Source organism: Myotis yumanensis, unplaced genomic scaffold (assembly GCF_028538775.1).
Source record: "Myotis yumanensis isolate MYYU_CA2020_CCGP unplaced genomic scaffold, mMyoYum1.0.hap1 SCAF_11, whole genome shotgun sequence".
Classification (NCBI taxonomy): Eukaryota; Metazoa; Chordata; class Mammalia; order Chiroptera; family Vespertilionidae; genus Myotis; species Myotis yumanensis.
In genome coordinates, this window is record NW_027223762.1 from 13,567,782 (window position 1) to 13,591,731 (window position 23,950).

Genomic DNA, 23,950 nt, shown 5'->3' on the forward strand with positions numbered 1-23,950 from the left:
ATAATTAGGAGAAACCCCTTTATTAATAAAACAACAATAATAAAATAGAAGATAATGGGTAATATTTTCACTGTTTTAACTGTTTGGCAGCGCTATACTATACCCTTTTAAAAAATTATCTAATTTACTCCTAAGAACCTTATAAAACAAATGCTATCAGAATGTCTATTTTACAGATGAGAATACCAAGAGCAAAAAAAATAAGTTATTGTCATAATACCTTAAGAACTTTTAACTAGTAAGTTCTGAAACTGAGGACCAGACCCAGAACTAACTTCACATTCTATTTTCTCAACACAGTGCAATAGTGTGTCCTTTCAGAAGTAAATGGGTTAACTGATGTTCACAGTTTGTAAAAACAAAACCACCTTTCAGAGCCTCCATTCTGAAAGGAATGCTGCTGCTTCTGGTGATAATTGAGGATGAGGCTGAGTAGAGAATTATACTCCAGGCTGGGGGATTATACTTCTATCAGGATTTACACAGCTGGAGCAAGATAATTCTCTCTCCTGTTTTAACAATAAAAAGTCTTTAGTAAAATGGGGATAAGAGATACAAGTAAAAATGCACATACTATGAAATATTTTATATTTCATCAATGGAAAGGACATGTGGATTGTGGGTCTTTTTCTGGAATGCCACCATGTACCACACCACACAGATACACCAAATACAATTTGTGTTGCATCAGTTAACCCATTTACTTCTGAAAGGACACACTATTGCACTGTGTTGAGAAAAACCAAATACAATTTTGTGTTGCAAAGTGTTTTCTTAATATTATCAAACATTCTCATTACCTATCAGGAATCATTTATCTCTTCGATCTATTCTGATTTTTCACATTTTCTGTTTTCTGAAATGTAAACATCACTGCTTATACTTAAAAGCGCTTATGATTCTCATAGGTCAGAGTCTTCATGTAAATTATACTTAAGTCTAAACTAAGTTTCTTCCCTAAATAATTAAACACATAAATAATCTCTAGCCATCCTGGCTGTCATTTTAAGCTATTTGACATTTATTGTTCTGAAGAGACAAAAGGTCAGACCTATCAAATCTGCATTCGTAGTTCTTGATATTTTTCTCCAACCAGATTTTCCCAAAATGTGGTATTGACACTAATACTATGAAAGGAAGGAAGTCCCCAGCCTGTTTTGCTCAGTAGTTAGAGCTTCAGCCTGAGCACCAAAGGGTCCCAGGTTTGATTCCGGTCAAGGGCACATTGTACCTCAGTTGCAGGATCCTCCCTGGCCCAGGCCCTGGTCAGGGGCAACCACTCGATGTGTTTCTCTCATATTGGTATTTCTCTCTGTCTTTCCCTATCTCTTACACTCTAAAAATCAATGGAAAAATATCCTCAGGTGAAGATTAAAAAAAAGAAAGAAAGAAAGAAAAGCCCTAACCGGTTTGACTCAGTGGATAGAGTGTTGGCCTGCAGACTCAAGGGTCCCAGGTTTGATTCCGGTCAAGGGCATGTACCTTGGTTTCGGACACAACCCCGGTGGGGAGTGTGCACAGGGCAGCTGATCGATCTTTCTCTCTCATCGATGTTTCTAACTCTCTATCCCTCTCCCTTCCTCTCTGTAAAAAATCAATAAAATATATTTTTAGAAAAGAAGGAAGGAAGGAAGGGAGGAAGGAAAGGGAGGGGAGAGAAAGGGAAGGGAGAGCCTTCCTACCTTAGCTGACAAATGTGTATTTAGTAAACCTTTGTGCTCCCTCCCTTGGCTACATTTGTCAAGGAGATGTGTGGGTACAGAAGGGCTGGAGCATGAAGGGAAAGGCAGGAGCTGGAGAATGCATGGCTTCATCATCTATTTAGCATGACCTTTGGTCATACTTCATGGAACATATGGAGAACATCTGGTCCCCTTCTGAGCTCTCTGTCGTTGGCCTGAACATTTGTCTTCTTGCCTCAAAGAAGGAGTTCTTTTCCTTCTCTCCACTCACTCCTGTTGCGGTTCCACCCGTTCCTACCTCTAAGCTGCAGCAACATAAGGTTAAGAGCCTCACTGCGCTCCAAGATTGTCAGATTAACGTGGTAGAAATTGTCCTCATTTGAAGTCCACCCCTTAAGGGAAGGATGTGGGGGGGGCGGGGGGGGGGGAAGCAAACATAGTGAGCACTCTGAAATCCAGAGACTGTGAGGAGGAATGACAAAAGGAGGCTGGAGATGTTTGTGTCCTTCACAGCATTCAGCATTGTTTCTTATTATACATTTGCTAATTTGGACATTTAATATGCTTCCCTAGCCAGTCTGTAACCTCATGAGGGCAAAGCCCTGGACTGTTTTGTTCATCGCTATCTGAGCAGCTCCTACCACAGTGTCTGATATATTGAAGCTGATCAATAATTATTTGTTGAATTAACAATTTAAAAAAAAAGAAGGTGGAGACAAAGGAAATTACCCAGGATATGTGGGATAACTGGCTATAAACATTTAAAGGGCCCTTATGTTGGAGAAAGGACAATACTTAGAAACAGAAATGACAGTCACAAATAGAAACAATAAGACAGAAATTACAGGTGTGGAATTAAACAGTCTGGGATTCAAATACCAGATCCTTGTATTACTAGCTATATGACTTTTGCCAGTTACTTAACCTCCCCGAGCCTCAGTTTATTTATCTGGAAAATGGGAATAATAATAATAATAATATCAACCTTATGGTGTTACAGTGAGGATTAAATAAAGTAATCTGTGTAAAATTGTTCAATGGTAGCTGTTATCATTAATATTGTTACAAAGGAGCAGAATTTAGCCAGTATGAAATATAGGGTGTCCCCCCAAAATGTATACACACACTTTGAATAATTATAAAGGCAGTTTATTAAAATATATTTCATTTTCAAAATTGAGCTATTAAAGTGTGTATATATATATTTTTTTGGTACACCCTGTATTTTCCCAACAGATCTGTCCAACAAGCACAGAACAGCCTCATAAAACAGTGATACCCATCTCCCATGAAGATTTAAAAGTATGACATGGCGGGAACTTTATTTTAAGAAGAGACTGCCGAAGCAGACAGGAGCCTAGATGGGATGCATGTAAGGCCTGTATGAGTCTGAAATGCCCAGACTGAGTGGTCTTGCTATACAACTAACCCCTCCCTTTCTGATACCTAAAACCTCCTTTCTCTTTAGCTTTTTCCCTTCTGATTTTCCACATTAAGAAATTTCATCTATTCTTAATACATCTTTTCTTCAGTCTGCTGAACTCTCTGACATCACTGAAATTTCATTTTCTTTCTCTTTTCTTCTTCCCTTCACAGACTGAATGACTACATAAGCACATTGTGCTTTGATCTCTTCAGCATTCATGCTAAACTTCCTTTTGCCTATGCCAGCTCTCCAGAAGGCTCTGGGACAAACACAATGGTCTTTCCATCCCACCCCTGGAACATCTGCCTCCCTTAACGTCCATGACACCACACAATCCAGTGGCCTCTCTTCCTTCTTGTGAGCAAGTTCTTTCTGATAACATCATTGACTCCATCCCACTAAGCATGAGCTTTCCTAAATCCAAGTTGTGACCTTCTTTCCCCTTTCTTCTCAGGAAAACACATCTGTTCTCACAAATTAAATCACCAGGTCCATATAAACAACTCCCATATTCATATCTTCTGCTTGGACCTCTCACCTGGTTCCTGCTTCCATTCCATATCTTCATGTGAATACCAGATAACCCGATCTTCAGATGGATGCCCACTACAGTTGTTATCATGTTAGCCACTCTACCCACACCAGATCCTCTTCCCAACTATCTCCTTTATCAGCAATACCATCAGTCTTCAAGTTCCCCAGGCTAAAACCTTAGACCTTTGACTCCTTCCTTTTTGTTCCTTTTATATCCAGGCATCTCTTCACCCAGCTCTGAGATCCTCACTTCTGAGCCAATGCAACAGCCTTTCAGAGCTCCAATCCAACTACCATCTCTCTCTGCAGTCCAGGCCTGAGACCCTGACCAAACTACATTTCCCAAAGAATCTGCAGTCCACATGCAGTCAACATGCATCTCCCCTACTCAAGAACTAAACACTTTCTGATTTCTTCAGCATCAAACATAAATTTCTAACTCAATTAACCAGCCCTATCTCTGACACAGAGTTTCCGACTCAACCTCAACACCTTAACCTCTCTGCTCTGGCTAGTGCTACTTTCTTACACACACACACACACACACACACACACACACACACCATAGTCTCTCCCCCTTGTCTCTCTCTCTCTCTCTCTAACCAATAAGCAATTGTTCTGCCTCTGAGCATCATTTTGTGCTATTATTGCTCTAACCTGGAGGTTCCTTTTCCAAGTCTAATACTGTACTCCCTCTATGACCCTATACTCAAATAACCTCCTTCTGTAAGTTTTTTCCTAACTCACGTCTATCTCAATTCCAACAGAAAACCATCATTCTCAGTAGATAACCTTTGACCTGACTCTCTGCCAAAAGTCAATAAACATATTCTTTCTAAAATTCCAGAGTTATAATTTCCTGTCTCAGAGGAACTTCACTCTTCCCTTCACATACTGTAAAAGTATAACTCATTAGCCTTAAAGAGAACGGTTTCAAATATCTGGTTGTATAGAATGAAACTGCTCCTAATTACCCCAGCAAGAACTGATGTCTCCAAGCCTCCACTGAACCACTATAACCACTTGTATCACTTATTCAGCCATTCAAGTGTTGTCTTCCACTTGAGTTATTTATTAGCATGCCTTGTCTGCCTTTTCTCCCCAACTAGTATTGTGAATTCCTCCCAGAAGAAAAATAGTGTACTTCATTCAACTTGGTAAGTGCTCAATTAAAAAAATTTAAACCAATAAATAAGCATTTTCTCAGGCAAAAGTCCAAATTTACAGATCTCCATAAAGAGAATTCCCTTGTCTAATTTCTACTTAGTTAGCACTTCTCATACAGATCTATATGGATATAGGCCAATATAATCTTGATTTCAAGGTTCATTATATAGGCTCTCTGCCATGATGGAGCAACAAGCGCTGGATTAGCCTTTATGTAATAAATGGCCATAAAATTGAACAAAATATATGAAAAAAACCTGTTTTCATTGGATAATAAGTAGCATAATTCCTTGGAGAAAGAAAATAAATGTAGTAGGCCCTATCGCTGCTGTGATTTGCTGCCTGGAGGCACTTACCACATCCTGACACAGGACGAATGGACTGGACCCAAATAGAGTATGGTGGTCTCACTGCCCTGAGATATCATAGAATGGAGTTTGGGAAGGCTGAAGCAGCTTGGCTTTCCAGGGAGCAAAAAAGAAAAGGAATACAAATGAGAGAGAGAGAGAGAGAGAGAGAGAGAGAGAGAGAGAGAGAGAGAGAAGAAGAAGAAGAAGAAGAAGAAGAAGAAGAAGAAGAAGAAGGAGAAGGAGGAGGAGGAGGAGGAGGAGGAGGAGGAGGAGGAGGAGGAGGAGAGAAAAAGAATGAACGAACAAAAAATGAAGGGGGGGAAAACAAAAAAAAGGAAGTCTCCACAAAACTGCATAGGGGGTCCCCTTAAGTCTTTGGCTGAATATTAAGTTGCTCATTTCATAGGGTGGAATTCCACAAGGCTGGGCAAAGAACACCTAACACAAAAAAAAATATCTTGCAGGGAACTGTAAACTGAATAACTTCTGAGCTCACACAGAGTTAGAAAATGTTTAAGTGATTACTAACCAGAGTTAAGTACTTAATATCTAGAACCTCGTTGAACATTCAGTGGAGGCCCCAGAAAGTCCAAACTTTAGGATTAGGCCTAAACTAACCATGGTTAAACTCCCTCTAACAAAGCTTGACAATAATCCTTAAAAGTATTAAATTGATGGGCAAGTAAATTAACTCCCTAGCCATCAAAATTGAAGTCTTAATGAAGACAACAAAATCCACAAACTCAGGAATGTAATATTTGTAACACACAACATCCAATAAAAAATTGCTAGGTGTGCAAAGAAGCAGGAAAATGTGACCTTTAACCAAGAGAAAGATTGATCAATAGAAACAGAGAAATGACAGAAATCACTTAATACACAGAAAGCAATTTTTAAAAAATTATAAGTCAATATAGAAGTATTTTTATTGAGGGCATATTATGTGCTGTTGTTCCAAGAGCATTCTATATTATCTCATTTATTCCCATAACAGCCTTCTAAAGGGAGTAGTTCCTGTATTATTTTGAGGAAGCTAAAGCATAGAAAGTTTAAGTAACTTGCCTACTGTCAACACAGCTTCTAAGCATTAAGGCTAAGATCTGACCCCAGGTATGCCGGGAACCAATTCCAGCAGGTCATAATTTTAAGAGTTTTATCAAAATGTTGATGAAACTTGGGGACTCAACAGGGTTGAGTCACACCTGTAGTCACCATCTGGGAATGGCTAAAGGCATCTCCCCAAACCTGAATAGGAAACTGATTGTGGCTGCCAGACAGTTAAAAGGCATCTTAATCTACACATTATTGCCTCCTACTGGCCAAACACCTGAACAGCCGGAGGCTATTCCCCCATTCTGACAATGGACTCTGTACCCTTTGAAACCTTACCCATTGAAGTGTATTATCTCCACCTTGCCTTAGGACAAATTGTGTTAATAAAAGCAAGGGTCCTAGACAAGGAGGCACTCTTCAGTTCCTTTAGCTGAAGGTCCTCTGACCCCCAATGCCTTTCAAAATTATATCTCGTCTTGGGACTCTTTATTAGTCTCTGGATTTCTATGTCATCTACACGCAGCCCCTTTTCCAGATTCCTGAACCCTTCTTGATGCTGGGACATGTACCCCGGCACAGGTAATCTGGGTCTAATGGCTGTGCTCTTTCCTCTAGTACCAGACTACCTCAAAAAGAACTTTAATACAGCTATTATAAATATATTTAAGGATTTAAAGAAAAACATAATGAGGAGAGAAACAAAAATAGGTGTAGAAATTCTAAAGGAGAAAATAATGCAATATCCAAACTGAAAATTTATTAAATGGGCTTTTTATTTCCAAGCAGGTTAAACATGGCAGAAAAGAGTGAACTTCAAGACAAGCAATAAAAACTCTCAAGATGTTCCTGGCCAGTGTTGCTCAGTGGTTGAGCATCAACCTATGAACCAGGACGTCACGGTTCGATTCCCAGTCAGGGCACATGCCTGGGTTGTGGGCTCAATCGCCAGTGTGGGGCATGCAGGAGGCAGCTGATCGATGATTCTCTCTCATCATTGATCTTTCTCTCTCTCTCCCCCTCTCCCTTCCTCTCTGAAATCAATAAAAACATATATATTTTTTAAAAAACTATCAAGACTTAAGTTCAGGAAGGAGTGCTGAAAAAAATTAACAGACCCTTCATAAACTGTGGGAACACATTAAATAATATAACACTTATAATTAGATACCTAGAAAGGTATTTTACAAATGTGATGAAAATTATAAACCCACAAAAGAAAAAAAACCTCTCAACAAATGCCAAACAAGAAGCACACACACACACACACACACACTCTACATAATCAAATTGCTGAAACCCCATGATAAAGACAAAATCCTAATGCAGCAATGGGGGTGGTGGGTTGGACAGAGTCATTAAGGGAGACACAGATAAGGAAACATCTGACTTCTGATCATATGCAATACAAACCATGTAACAATGGAACAAGATCATTAAAGGTTATCAATCAAAAAGTATGTCCAGTGAAAATTTTCTATGGCAATAAAAGCAAAATAAAGATACCTTCAGTAAACAAGAACAGAGAGAATTTAAATAGAGAACAATGACACAACATTAAATATTAAATCCTGAAGAAAAAAAATGTTATTGATGGAAACTGATTTTAAAAAAGAACGAGGGATTTCCAGTGCAGCAAGATGGAATAAGCTCATTAAATTCTATTTATCCTGCTGCTTACAAATAAAAACTGAACCAAATACAAACAAACAAACAAACAAAACCCAAATATCAAAAGACTCTGAAAATTAATAAAACCAGGAATATTGAGAAAGAGAAGTCAAAATCTAAAAAAGTAACCCATATGAAGGCGAGTTTTCCCTTTTACCTCTTTTCTCTTCCATCTGTGAGTCAAGTTCAGGCACCCATGGGCAGCACCTTTCTTTCCAGAAAAAAAGGTCATGAAAAGGAGCCTTATGATCCACTGAGTAAGGAGGAAAATCTCCATTTCTTTTTCTTTATTTTCCTATTTTTTTTCTTTTATCTCATGATAGTGAGCCCTCAACAGAGTCAGCATGGCTGACCATGACAACAGCCAAAATTCTAATAGAAACTCTGTTAGAAACCTTCAGGCCAGAGGACTGGGAAAAGGGGCCCCTTCAGGCCAAAGAATATGTAAAGAATCCCTGTTTTGTTTCTCTTTGTTATCTCTCTGTTTTGCTCGAGAACAACCCTAGTGTCAGAAACTGTGCAGAAGTTGTACGGATAGGTAAAACTGAGTTCATGGAGAATCTCAAAGAGGAGAGAACTATAGAGGGAAAGATGTTAATTCTGTGAAGAATCTAGCCCAGGGTCCCAGCTCATCTCTGAGCAGCACATATGTGGATATGCGGACAGACTCAAACCAGCATAACAAAGGCTTTACGAAAAAACTAAAGTTTAAAATACACCCAAGCCTCAGACCAAACAACGTAATGTTCAAAATTTTCCTGGATATGATATAAAATTAATCAATATACAAAAAATGTGAGCAATAATTAAGGGAAGGATAATCAGTAAGTGCTAATAATAAGATGATCCAGATGTTGGTATTATCAGAAAAAACTTTAAAGAAGCTATCTATTATAACTATATCCCATAAGGTAAAAGTAAACATTCTAAAAAATAAAAGGTAAGGTAGTTCTAAGTAGATAAATAGAAATTATTTTTTTAAATAGAAAATTTAAACTGAAAAACACAATATCTAAAATTAAAAATTATAGCAAAATGGAAACAGAGGAAAGTGTCAGTAAACTTGAGTTTAGAGCATAAAAACTGTTCAATCTACAGAACAAAGAGCCTACTGGGGATCAAGCCTACAACCTGGGCATGTGCCCTGACTTGGAATCACACTGTAACCTCATGGTTCATGGGTCAACACTCAACCACTGAGCCACACTGGCTGGGCCAAAATTGAATTTTTAAAAATCACACAAGACACAACTATAAGCTTTCTCTAATAAAGACACCAAATATAAAGACATAAATTAAAAGTAAAAGGATAGAACAAATATACCATGCAAGCACTAATCAAATATGAATATTACTAAGAATGAAATATAATATGACACAATAATAAGAGAGTCAAATCATCAAAAGAAGACACCTAACAATTCAAAATTCATAAAGCAAAATTTAACAGAATTGCAAGGAGAAACAGGCAAGACCAAACTTGGAGATATCAGCACTCCTTTATCGGTAATACATGTAACAGTCAGAAAATCCGTAAGGATAAAAAAGAACTGAACAAAACTATTAACCAAACTGACCTAATTGACATTGAACACTCCACCCAACAACAGCAGAAAATTGTGTTCTTTTCAAAGTGTACATGAAACATTCAGTAAGACAAACTATAAAATAAAACTTAAAATTTTTAAATAACTGAAATCAAACCAACTATGTTCTCAGACAATATCAGAATTAAACTGGAAATCAGTAATAGAAAGATAATTAGGAAAATGCCCAAATATCCTGACCTAAAACACACATGAATAACCATGGGTCAAAGAGAAAGCCAAATGGAAAATTAGAAAATACTTTAATTGAATATAAATGAAATTCCATTACAACATAATGAAATTTTTACAAAACAGCTGAAAGTTATTAGAAGAAATTTTTGCATTACATGCTTATATTAGAAAAAGAAGAAAGGTACCAAATCAATGATCTGAGCTTTCAACTTAAGCATCTAGAAATAAGAAGAGCAAATTAAACCCAAGGCAAACAAAATGAAGGAAAGATAATAAAATAAGAACAGAAATCAATGAAATTGAAATAAAATTAAAAAACAGAAGAAACTGGTATCACAGAATGTTGGGTTTTTTTTTAAAAAATCAATAAAATTGGTAAACCTCTAGCCAGAATTACCACCAAGAGAAAGATTATATAAATTACCAATATCAAGTATGAAAGAGGGGACATCACCATTTACCCTGCAAACATAAAAAAACAATAGGAGGATATTATGAACAACTTACCCTATGTTAATTCAACAACTTAGATAAAATGGACCAAATTTCTTAAAGGATACAAATGCTAAACTTCACAGAAAAAGAAATAAATAATCTGAATAATCCTATAATTAGTATAAGATAAATCTAATTAGTAATTAATAAATCTAGCCCTTGGTAGGAAAATGGATAAATTGTCTTCTATATATAAAAGCCTAAGCAACTGTTTGACCGTTTGACCAGTAGCTGTGATGCGCACTGACCACCAGGGGGCAGATACTCAATGCACAGGCATAGAAACATGGAACAGATTGATGAATCTCTGAGGGAAGTGGAGAGGAGGGAGCATGGGAAGAGATTAACCAATGATCTTATATGCATACTAGAGGACCGGTGCATGGATTCATGCACTGGTGGGGTCCCTCAGCCTGGCCTGTGGGGATCAGCTTTCTGACATCCCCTGAGGTGTCCCAGATTGCGAGAGGGCACAGGCCAGGCTGAGGAACCCCACCAGTGCATTCGTGCACCGGGCCTCTAGTATTCACATAAAGAAGTAAAACACAGAAATTAAAAAAAAGACAGAATACTGGTACACACAACAACATTGATGAATCCTACAGAAGTCATATTATGTAAAAGAAGCCTAACACAAAAGGGTACTAGTACATATATGATTCTATATACATGAAGTTCAAAAATAAGCAACACTAATTGATTACATGGAAATCAGAAGAATGGTTACCTTGGGTATAGAGGAGATACAGACTAGAAAAGGACTGGAGGTAATGATCTGGGATATAAGAAATGCCCTGTATCTTTAGCTGAGCAGTGATTATATGGATGCTTCACATGTGAATTATCATCAAGCTGTACACAAACTAATGCATTCAATGCATTTATTATATTTCTCATTCTTCAATTTTAAAAAAATCATTTTCTGATGTAAAATGCTGGTTCTTATGTCCTATACCAGAGATTCCTTTCCAGAAAAGTTTGAAAGTGAGAAAACTGACTCCAATGAAAAAAACGCATTTTGAGAAACATTGGGGAGGGGCCATATAAACCCTTTTCAGGATTACTGAGCTGTTAACTAAAACCCAAGACCTACCTCAAAGTCTGGTACCTGTGTGCTGCTGCTCCTTAAGCCAAGGGCTGGTTGAAAACATAGGTGGATGATGCAGAATCTCAGCACTTTTTATGATCTTGTATATTAATTTTTCTACTGCCTTATATATTTATTCTTAATAACCCACACTGAAGCCTTTCACATAAGTTATAGCATACAATGCTCGAGACTCCATGAGGAAGTCAAGACAAGTTTTGTATTACCTCCTTTAGGAACAAAGATCCAGAATCTCAACAAGATTAAGGGAGTTTCACAAGATTTCAAACCTAATAACAGGCATATATCATAACAGACTCTAAGTCTTCCATCTCCTTTTCTAGTGTCCTCTGCCCCACAGAACATTTACTTTAATTATCTAGACTGAGAATGTGGAAATGATCTATAAAGAAGACCCACCCATGCCCACCTTCATGAACCATATTTCAATAAAAACTGAATAAAAGATAAATAAGAGGAAAAGGAAAACATAGTCAATTGCTTAAATTTTCCATTGGCTAGTTGACTGCTTGTAGCCTTTTCCTTACTCCCGAGAACTCTGACTGCCTACCTCTGCATGCACCTATTGTTACTTAACCACAAAGGTAGGGTCAAGGTAAAAAGACTTTTTTTTTAAATTAAGTCTTTATTGTTCAGATTATTACAGCTGTTTCTCTTTTTTACCCCCATAGCTCCCCTCCACCTGCTTCCCACCCCACGCTCTGCCCTTACTCCCCCCCCTCCCCGCCACTGTCCTCATCCATAGCTGTACGATTTTTGTCCAGTCTCTTCCCGCACCCCCCACACCCCTTTCCCCCCGAAAATTGTCAGTCCACTCCCTTTCTATGCCCCTGATTCTATTATATTCACCAGTTTATTCTGTTCATCAGATTTTTTATTCACTTGATTTTTAGATTCACTTGTTGATAGATATGTATTTGTTGTTCATAGTTTTTATCTTTACCTTTTTCTTCTTCTTCCTCTTCTTAAAGGATACCTTTCAGCATTTCATATAATACTGGTTTGGTGGTGATGAACTCCTTTAGCTTTTCCTTATCTGTGAAGCTCTTTATCTGACCTTCAATTCTGAATGATAGCTTTGCTGGATAAAGTAATCTTGGTTGTAGGTTCTTGCTATTCATCACTTTGAATATTTCTTGCCACTCCCTTCTGGCATGCATAGTTTCTGTTGAGAAATCAGTTGACAGTCGTATGGGTACTCCCTTATAGGTAACTGACTGTTTCTCTCTTGCTGCTTTTAAGATTCTCTCTTTGTCTTTTGCTCTTGGCATTTTGATTATGATGTGTCTTGGTGTGGTCCTCTTTGGATTCCTTTTGTTTGGGGTTCTCTGCGCTTCCTGGACTTGTAAGTCTATTTCTTTCACCAGGTAGGGGGAGTTTTCTGTCATTATTTCTTCAAATAGGTTTTCAATACCTTGCGCTCTCTCTTCTTCTGGCACCCCCATAATTCGGATGTTGGTACACTTGAAGTTGTCCCAGAGGCTCCTTACACTATCTTCAGATTTTTGGATTCTTTTTGCTTTTTGCTTTTCCGGTTGGGTATTTTTTGTTTCTTCGTATTTCAAATCTTTGACTTGATTCTTGCAATCCTCTAGTCTGCTGTTGGATCTCTGTATATTATTTTTTATTTCAGTTAGTGTATGCTTAATTTCTAGTTGGTCCTTTTTCATATCCTCGAAGGTCTCACTAAATTTATCAGCGGTTTCTAGAAAATTCTTAAAAGCCTTATAACCCTGGTTTTGAACTCTATATCCAGTAGTTTGCTTTCCTCCATTTCTGTCATTTGTGACCTGTTTCATTGTCTCTGCATTTTGGCTGCTTCACTGTGTTGATAGAGTGGCTTTCTGTGCTAGGTGTCCTATAGGGCCCAGTGGCTCAGCCTCCCCAATTACCTGAGGTGTATACTCTTGGTGCACCCCTTTGTGGGCTGTATGCACAGTCTTGTTGTAGTTAAGCCTTGATTGTTGTTGGTATCACTGGGAGGAATTGACCTCCAGGCCAATTAGCTGTGAGAATCAGCTGTGTCTATGGTGGGAGAACTTCTGTGCTGGAGACACCCTTATGGGCAAGACTTGCTTCAGTGGTGCTTTGGTGCTCACTGAGTCTGCCCCCTGAATGTGTCCCTTGTGGATCTGAGGAGTTATAATCTGGAAGGTCCCACTCTGACCACTGGGTACACTGGCTCTTGGATCTCTAAGGAGGTGCTAATTTAGCCTCTTCCTGAGGCTACCCAGCAGGAGCTATGGAGAGATCTGTAGATTCCTCTTCTTTGTTTGAGGTTTGGAGGTGCCCAGATGAGGCCCAGCTGTGAAGCAATGCAAGCTGCTGTGGGGCCTTGGGCCTTCTTTTGGATGTTCTGGGTCTCTCTGACCCAGCTGCAGTTTGTTAAGTAATTTTAGATTGCAAAGGGCCAGGCCTTTCATATGCAAAAGCCTCTGCGCACAGCTTGGGTGGGGCAGGGTCTCAGGGAATCAATAGGGCGGAGCAAACAGCTATGGCTGGATCTCAGTCCTGCCCTAAGAGGCCCCTGGTCTCAGTGTCCTTCGGTAATCGCTGCAAGCACCTCTGAGAGAAAGCCGCCCTCAAGTTTCACCGATGCCAAACAGTTTCTCCCCGTATGAGTCTGGGTCCCCAGAGACTCGCCTGGAACTGGAGTTCTGAGCCATCGGGAGCTTGTGACTCCCTCCCGATGGAAAAAGACAACCGCGTCCTCAGTTGCCAGCCCTTTCTGCTTGTGCCTCCGTACCTCTGCACTTTACTTCCGCACCTCCTCTGAGTCTCAATGTGCTTTTCTCTTTCCTTCTAGTTGTAGAATTTCCACTCAGCCAGCCTTCCTCTGGTTCTGGATGATGTCCATTTTGTCTTTTAGTTGTATTTTTGAAGTGGTTGTGCGAGGCAGCAATTTCAGGTGTTTACCTATGCCGCCATCTTGGTTTTTCTCCAAGGTAAAAAGACTTTTAATTAAACAATTGGTTGGGTATATCTTACCCGAGGGAGCTCTCCTTCTGTCTAGTCTGGGAACTTCCACTTTCTGGGATGCCTACATTATATCACCAAGTGATTCTGATTTCCCTGGGAAAAGACCCAAGCTCAGAGCAGCCCTTCTGGAAAATCCATCACAAGATTTACTGAAGAAAAAAAGTTGTTCTGAGAAATCTGGCTCACCAAAACAGGTACCAGGATACCTCCTATCCCCTCACTATCTCACTGCCAGGCCAACATCCTCTTTTAACTTCTCCTTCCTCACACCTTGACCTGTGTAAAAGATCCAGGTCATCACTAGACTAAGAAACACTAGCCACGCCCTAGACCAGAGGACAAACAATGGCTCTAAGGGAGAAAGCATCCATAGGGCTCCTTGATAGCTTTATTCACAGCTCTGTCCATGTGACTTCTGAACACCTATAATCATTCTCACCAATACTCCCTATTCTTCACCTACTTCCAAGCAGCGATGATGTCCATGAGCTTCTTTTGGAGGCAATCACTCAACTATGGCTTATAAAAAACAAACAAACAAAAACACACAGGCCACCTATAAAATGCTGTGTGATTGCTTAACAGCTTCTTTTGGGTTGAGGTACTTTCCTGAGGCAACCTCCCACCAAAATCCCTGAGCCCTGTGTTTCCATGGAATCGCAAAGGTTTAACTACTATTAACGGGCTCATGTCCGTTAACCAATTGGTACATTCCATCTATCTCTCCTGCCTTCCACTTGACAATGAATGATGAGGCTAGAAATGTAAGAAAAGGTCACAGCTTCAGCTAATTATAACAAAGAAGTTACCAAAGGCCAGTGGCCCAGCACCTCTCTGGGCAAGGAGGGGCTTGAACTGAATAGATCTCTCTCAGTTAGGGAAGATCCGCTATCAAAAACTACTCTTCTGTAATACCTCTGTCTTGTTCTTCCTCAGTATTAGATTTCATACTTTTATAAAGTTAAGGCTTGGCATCTTTCTATAGAAGAAAAATAACTGGACTGTGAATATAGTGCTTTAATCTTTGGACTGAATCCAGGGTCAAAAGACCTACAAGAAGACACAAGTTGATAGAAATTAATTAAATACCACACCTCAATCCTTTTTCTCATCCACAATTCAGGGAAAGACAGACCTCCCATAGTGAGAAAATAGAAACTAGTACCCTGGTTTCTCTCCCCATTTCTACCAGATCCCATCTCTTATTTCTTGGGAATTAGAAGTTCATCACATGGGGAACCCACAGCTGCCAGGGTTGCCACATATGGCCACAAATAAGGACTGCGCGACTCCAGATGGCACCATACAAACAGACTAAAATGTATGTGCAATGCTGGGGCGTTGTTCCTGCTAGGGAAAGCCATATGGTTCATATTGATGGAGTATTTCATTATGTGTATTTTACTGGGTTAAGGATTTACATGTATCATCTAATTTAATCTCTATCACAACATCTTGAGATAGGAACTATTACTATTTCCATTTTTCTAATAGTGAAACTTGGCCTCAAAAATTTTAAGTCAAGGCTATTGAACACCAAATATTTTTTGCATAGCCTTATAACAAGGATAAATTAAAGTTTTTCATCTATTTACATGTTTTGGTTGTTTATAATCTGCACCTTGGGATGATTCCCTTAGTGAAAAGAGCCCTCATTTGAACAAAAGGTCTGTGGTCCTAGTCAGTAACACAATATCTAGCACCTCATAACCTCTCAATACATAAATGAAAGTTTCATATCTATCACTTTCTACCTGTATAACCTTGAAAAAGTATTTTCAAACATCTAGATTTGGTTACTCCATTTATAAAATAAAACAAATACTTGCGCTACCTACTGTAGCATTGGTAAAAATAATAAATGTGAAAGTGCATTATAAATTGTGAAGTCTCACACAACTGCAACAGGACAGTAATAATGGTTATAAAGACAAACTGTCCTTTAGGAGTCAGGCTGGGCAAATTCCCAGGAGTGAGTTTATCAAGCAGTAATCTGTAATCAGAAGAGTGGCAAGGGACTGCAACTTCTGCTGACCCAACTCTCCCTCTCTTCTCCCTGCAGGCTAGTCCCTCCTGACCTTCACCTTCCAAATAGCCATATTTACAGCATTGCAAAGGGTTTTCAGGTAGCCAATAGGAGTCCACCAAATCTAGAACTGATATCATCTTCTCTGTCCAATGACTTGATGATGCACACACCTATAGATGCATCTTAATGCTGTGGTGAGTATGCCTCCTCACACTGGATATACAGACAACACCCCACAGAAATATTCTGTGTTTAATCTGGAGGCAGAGAAGAATAAACCCAGTAATTTCAAAATATTTTTCATTAACAATCTTCTTGTAAACACTTCCCACCAACTTCAAAGATGCATATGCAATTATTTTCTTTTTCTCCTAGAAACACCAATACTCAAAGGCTCTCAAGAGTTATATCTCATCATGGCAATCACTTTGTAAGTTCTATAGATGTCTAATCACTATGCTGTACATCTGAAATGCATATAATATTGTATGTCAACTGTAATTGAAAAATTAAAAATGTTAATAAAACCAAAAAAATAGTTGTATCTCAAAATATCCTGATTCCTGTCACTGTTCCCCACCCCAGATCTCCTGCCCATTGTGGCTTCTCAACATTTGGAAATATAGAACTGATTAATTATGAACTCTGTGGCTTGTCTGACCCACATCTCACCGTACTCTTTGCTCCCTTGGAATTCCATTCCATAGTGGGGGAGTATCAATTGCAGAAAATAAGGTTTCCCTGATACCCAACCTGAAGTTTCCTTTACAAGAATCATCCTATTACTTCTATGGGCCACTCTATATAACTCCACTCCTTCACTGCCACTCTCCCTCTTCAGATATCTGTAGATTGTTATCATAGCTTTCTCTTCATTGCTACTTAGCCCAACCATATATATTTAATTATTTTCATCTATCATCATAAATCAGTCCCTTCAACTCTTAAATCAGCTCTCTGCTCTTCTCTGGACTAGTTCCAACTCTCCCAATTCACCTCCAATAACTGATATTCCTTCTGGGAGCTCCAATTTCATTTCCATCTTCCTTAGCTCTCTTTGTCCTCTCCAGAAATGAAATGGGAAGGGACTGACAGATATGTGAGGTTAAGAGTCAGATGTATTAAATTACATACATCTATTTTAAATTGCTCAGGCCTTTTCACAGTACATGTGAAATCCCTAATCATATAGCCCCTTTCTTGGAGTGGGAAGAAGTAGAGTGGTTACAGAGAAATAGGTCCTCTTAACCCACAAATCATCATTCTCTAGGCCTCTGCCTAGGAATGGCAGAAGCAAAATGTTAAAACATCTATAAAATAGGCTACAAAATGCAGCTGTAAGCCATATGGTGGCCTCCAGGCAGACATCTTTTCTGAGGTTTGGGCTCGTGGTGCACTACCATTGGTACAGTCCCAGCAATAGCCTCTCTACCTCTTCTCCAGGAATGGGTGCTATGGGGAGCTGCCTCACACTTTGAAATGCTGACCCCATTTGTGAGTTCAAAGCAACCCACATAGAAAAAAATTAGCATGTCATGTATTATAAGTCCTCTCAGGCATCCTTTTGTCCTCTCGGCCAACCCAAACCACAAGTAATTCAAAGTTATTGCTTTGTCTCGACAGGGTACTTTTCCATATTTACCCCATCCCTAGTTATGGTCCTATTCATATTCAGGAAGCTATCTTCAGTCAGACAAATGAACTACTCTAGGCCCCTCACCACAACGGTAACAGAACACCCATCTTCTCCTCTTCCCTTCCAACAGATAACCTCATCAGCATGGTTGTGTCCCTCAAGACCAGACCACCAGCCACTTGGAAAGAATCAGGAAGAAGTAAACTGAATTGTGCCTATTTTCCCTTTGTATACTTGAAGAGCCCATGTCACAGAAGAGGTAAATGTCTTTTCTACAAATCACAGCATATATAAAAAGATTAAATCCATTGCCTCAAACATGATAAATAATAAAATCAACCCAAGAGTGAGAACCTAAGCTTAAATTTTCAAACAAGAAAATGAATGAAACCATAATGATATAAGTTGCCCCAAACACAAAACATGATATGCAGAGTGTGTCCATTCCCTGTGCTTTAATGTCATCATGGCTTCTGTGGTTTATACATGCGACATTCTCTTTTAGTGCCTAATGTGTTTTTAATGGATATAAAAATGACTTCTCTATGAATGTGGACTTTTCCACTTTCAAATCTATGAGCAACTCTAGAACTTTCCCATCACCTCTTGTTAAATGACCATAGGTTCTAGCAGTCTAGATCCATGACTGATCCACTGCTGCTGGGAAGGTCTTACAATGGAGACTATATCTGAATGAGGCTGTCGTAAAACAAGAGGCTAGTCCTGCATGGCCAGATGCCTAACTGAAGACAGTATATGTCTCAGAGCAGGAGAGTCCAGCCTTTTCCAAGTGTGATCACCACAAGGCCCATAGTGCTTTTCAATAAGCTGGCTGTCTCTCCGGAGGTCATGGGGAGCTCATCCAGTTACACTTAGTGTCTTATTTGTTCCCGTCAATTATCATTTGATCCAAATCCTGCTGAAAAATGCTTGGCGAAAATTTCTAGCTTTTTAATGGCAGAATCCTGGCTCTTTCTCAAACAGGATTGCTAGATGTGTCAAATGATGCACAAGGGCTTGGTCCGGTTGCCAAATGGACTGTGCTGCTGAGGGAGGACTTGGGGCGCTCACAATGCTTCCCTACTGTCAGTACCAGAGCAGCTCTTAAAGTACACTCCTTTCTACATGAAACTCCCCCACTCAGCAGCTTCATCTCTTATCTAAGGCTCGACTAGAGTATATTCTTCAAATGCATTACACATGTGACACTTCAGAGACACCCACTAATAACTTCATGCAATCTGTCTGTTTGTATTAGGCAAGATCAGGACCACAGAAAGACCCCTTTTACCTGTCACCAACATCTAACAACAGGTGATCTAGACTGCTAGGGCCTGTGGTTACTTAACAAGAGGTGATGGGAAAGCTTTAGAGATGCTCATAGACATGAAAGCAGGAAAGTGGGGGGAAATCCACATTCCCAGAGAAGTCATTTTTATATCCATTACAAAAACATTAGGCACTAAAAGAGAATGTTGCATCTGTAACCCACAGAAGCCACAATGACATTCAAGCACAGCTGTTCTTTACAAAAGTTTCTGTGGTGAGACCACAGTATTGGTCTCCTAACTCATCAGACCCTATCTCTTACTATGGATTAATATATATTCCAGCATTGAGTAGAAAGGGGTCATTTTAGATGCCAATGCCATGAATGTTAATGCTGAAATATGCATCCAAACTCTGTTTTGCTTGAGGACCACGTATCAGTATGTTTACTGTGCAATGACTGAGGAACCTCGGCTTTTGAATATCCCTGCTGATAGAGGATGATTGCATGTATGTGGGAGTATGTGTGTTTGGGGCAAGCATAGAGATACTTGTAGCTCTACAATAAGCCTTTTTCAATGCTTTCCATCCAATTAATACTAGACATTAGTAACCAGTGGAGCATACAAATTTCAGTTCTTTCTGACGATGAGGATGAGATAAAAGATGCTGGGTTTGCTCAAAGGAATTAGTGTAGGCTTTTAAAAGGCATGGTTTCTTTTCTGCGCTTTCTTATTCATTTCCATTGTCTATTTTATTTATGAGTCTTTCCCCAGTGGTCTTATAAGAGAAATATCCATTCAAAACCACCTGATTTTCCAGTTAAGGATACTATGGGAAGGGATAGAAGTAATTGCCTACACACATACACACACATATATATACACACACAACCAACTCAGTGAATGTGGGCAGAAAATGAGAGAGCAAATGGAACAGAAACCTCATTTCAGGAGTCCCCAGCAGAGAGATCTGCAGTGAAACAGGCCTGCCAGAGACCTCCATTCAGAGCCGCCGCTGCAGACATTCAAGCTAAGAATTGGAGGGAAGAAAGGGGGCAGGGGAAGAGAGGGAAATCAACTATTATCTCTCCCTGACTTCACAGTGACTCCCCAAAGGAAGACAATCTTGGCAACTTCAGTCCCTCTCTTCACATCTTCCTTCTGTCCCCTGTCCCTTAGTTCCTCTAGGATTCTCCCACTGACACCCAAGAGGAAGAACAAGAGTTTGAGAGTAGATAGCAGACTGGGATTGGGGAGGAGGGAGTAGAATGAATTCATGAAGAAGATGCAATACCTAGGTAACCCAACATTTGAAGGAAACAACTGGGTGGAATTCAATAATATGATGAGGAATTCTATATTCCCTGAGAAAGTATACCACATTAACCAAACCTGTGGTAGCCAAGAAGAGGAACAAGAGGAAGGGAAGATGGGCAATAGTTTTGAGATCTAGAACTAAACTTGAAACATAGAAGCAATAGGTTCATTTCAACTGTCCCAGGGACCCCCAAAGAAGGGCATCCAATTTTAGTTGGGATCCTGTGTAAGTCAGAAGGAGGCATTCTGCCAAGAGCAGAAAACTTTTTTCCCAATTTGGTTGCTGAAGAGGAACGAAGACCCTTAAGGAAAGACTGCCTTCGTGGGGGGAGTAGGGGGAAAATATGGTCTAGCAAGGGGGGAGAGGTTTGCAGAAGGGGGAAAGGGGGCTAAGAACCAAGGGCTGAGGTTTTGGAAAAGGAGTTAATTGACAGTAGTTCCAAATTGATGTGTCTAAAAAAAAAAAAAACAAATCCCGACAAACTCAGGCGGGAGCTGCTCACCCATCCTGAAGATCTGAAAGAGAAGGCGGGGCTGAGAGGCGCGGATCGCTGCTGACAGCTTTCCCTCTCTGCCCACTTCCGACGCCTTCTTCTCAGGCATCAGGCGGATCCTCAGCCGCCCTTCGCCATGGCGAATCCACCAGCTGAACAGCTCGCTGAGGTTGAACTGGAGCAGCCCCGCAGTCGCCTCCTCTGGGGGCCCGACACAGCCCTCAAGAATCGCCTCCTCTCCCAACTCTAGCACCAGCTGCTTGGCCCGCCGTAGCTTGCGAACCGAGCCGCCCTTCAGCACCCTGGACAGCGTCCGTGCCGGGGCTGGCGAGCTGGCTCCCGCCGTTCTAACTCCGGGGGGTGGCCCCACTAGCCTAAGCAATGGGGCGCAATCTAGAGCCAGCGAGCTGCGCGCCTCCAGCCGGCTAGCCTTTGGCTGCGAGGGGGAGGATGGCGGCGGCAGCAGCAGCTCCCGGGCATAGACGCGGAAGAGCGAGGGCACCACGAAGTCCACCGCTAGGCTCTTCCTCTGCAGGCGCGAGTAGCTAAGCGGCTCCCGGGGCTGCAGCGCAGACCCCATGGCCAGTGAGCCCACGCTCTGGTTGGTCCCGGTCTCGGTCCCAGGGCCAGGGGCTGCCGCTGAAAGCAGAGGCAGCAGCAGCCATAAGAGTCCTATGGCTCCCATCCCGCCAGAAAGGTTATTTATATTAGTCTCCCGACTCTCCGGAATCCAGCCTCGCCCTTCTCTTCCCAACTGAGAAGAGGCTCCAAACAGTCCTTGGTCCTGAAGGCTCCTTCCACCTGATTTCTATGGAATTATGCGTGCACTCGGTTCTCTTGCTTTCCTCCCACTGCACGGAGGCCAGCAGGAGTCTCAATAAAACGGGGCTGAATGCTCAGGGACGTGTCAAGACACCCTGAAGTGCACTGGGCTTAGCAGCCAAGACCCTGTGCCTCTTTTGTGACGCGTCCCCGCGCCCCGCGTCTGTAGCTCGCTGCCCTCTGGAAGGAGAGAAACTACTATGGTTGAAGGTAGGTGGCAATTGGGTACTGTCCTCTCCTGCCTCCCATGGCCTGATCTGTGGTCTGTCCGCTCTCGACTGGCCTCCAAAACTCAACTTTCCAGCTGGATACAGTGGCTCCGAGCTGTTGTCTGCTGTCCTGGACGGCTGCTGCACACCTTTGGGCTCCTCTGAGCCTCACGCCCCTTGAAGGAAGGGGAGGAAGGGGTGGCGATGGCGGAGACTGCTTTCTCCTGCACCCTCCTGCGACCCTCCGGAGCAGGAAGTCTTTGGATTGCACCGCTCGCTAAACTTCTAGGCTTGAACTGAGCCCCCGCTGTGAAGCGGAGGCTCAAGCCTCCACAGCGCAAGTTTGAAGCAGCATCCTTGCTCTCCTCCCGCGTCTCTTCTCAGAGTTCTCGGGCACTACCAAAGCACCCCAGCGGCAGCAGCAGAATGAAAGCAGTCAGGGCAGGAGAGCCTGAAATCTTGCTGCCCCGTTCTCACCCATCAGCAGCCTCCGCAGCTTCGGATAGGCTGGCCGGAGGGCGGCTGGAAGGTGCCGCGTTGCCCCGCGACCCTCCGGACAGCGGCAGCGCCGGGAGGTGCCAGCTGCTACTGCCGCTGCTGCCCTGGAGCCGCTGGATCGCATCTGCCTGGGCGCTCGCCACTCACATCGAGCTGGCAGAGCCGAGAGCGCGCCCGGGAGGGGGCGGGACGCGGAGGGGGCGGGACTCAAAAGCTTACTCCCCCCGCCGGGGCCAGACCTACGCAGGCCTGCCCCGTCCTGCTCGCATCCGCCAACCAATGGCGTGGCGGGTGTCGGCTCTTATGCAAATCTGCAGAGGCCTGGGCATTCATTGAGAAAAGCACAAAGCTCACCCCACCCTCCCTCCACCGCTCCCTCCTCTCCTTTCCCCCTCCTCCAGATTCCCTTCCCTATTTCTCTGCTGTGTGAACAGGAGCTTGTTTTAGATAAATGGGAGGATGGAAGAGGCATTTTTAATCAAGCACTCTCTCTAATCATGCATTTAAGAGATTAAACGGGTCCGACTTCGGAAAATGAGGTATTGGAATAAAACTGGAGGCCAGGGTTAGGAAGGAGGGGAAGAAGAGGCAGGGTGACATAGCCAAATGCCAGGACAGCTCGGATTAGGACCCTGAGGGACTCTTCTCTGACGCTTCTATTATTTGAATGTATTCCTGGGAACCTTGTGATGGGCCATCCACACAGGGAGAGTTGGCAGGGTTGTAGGTGGGAGTGGGAGTAATCTCCCAGATTTCTTCAGCTACAATAAATACTTTTCAGACCTGCCAGTTCCCCCTCCCCACCTCCCCCCACCCACTCAGAATAGTGCTTACATGTGTCACCTCCTTCAGTTTCCGAAAGGTAAATATTTTAAATTCCAGTTTGGGAGACGAGGTTGGAGATGAGGAACTGAGTCGTAGAAATCTTAATTGATTTTCCTTGGATCACATAGTTATACATGCTTCCCAAGTCCTTACTCATGTGCTCTTAACTACTTCTCTGCCATACCACCTCCACCCCACCCCTTTAAGAAACAGGCCAAGAAGATCTAGGGGTGACTAGTTGGAAGGAATAATGATCTGAGACCCTTCCTGTCAGCCTTGAGAGTTCAGAACCGCAGAACTTTCGTTATTCACCTGTAACGTAAGGACTGCACCTCTGGTCTCCTTCCCTTCATCTCTCTCCCAGCTGCCAACACAGAACTCAGATAATGGCTGTGTTTACAACAAGTGGTTCACTAGAACCAGAGACAAAACAAGTCTTTGGTTCACATAAATTCCTCTGTTCCTTCTTAAAGGTTGATTGTCAGGCATCTTGCTAACTGTGGGAGTTAAAAATAAGGCAAGATCCTCCCTTGAGGGGCTCACAGCTTAGCAGGTAGCAGAGGCGTTTCCTAGTGGAATCAGAGCACAGAGTAGAGTTGAATCTCC

At 41.7% G+C, this 23,950-nt stretch overlaps 1 protein-coding gene across 1 annotated transcript in view; it reads right to left on the reverse strand.

The window, feature by feature from the left end:
* Window positions 1-21,675, reverse strand: part of ALK (ALK receptor tyrosine kinase) — a 572,354-nt gene extending 550,679 nt beyond the window's left edge. The window contains exon 1 of the mRNA XM_070428933.1: window positions 21,000-21,675. Coding sequence (XP_070285034.1) covers window positions 21,000-21,675 — 676 coding nt within the window. The remainder of the gene's footprint in view (window positions 1-20,999) is intronic.
* Window positions 21,676-23,950: the final 2,275 nt, after the last annotated feature.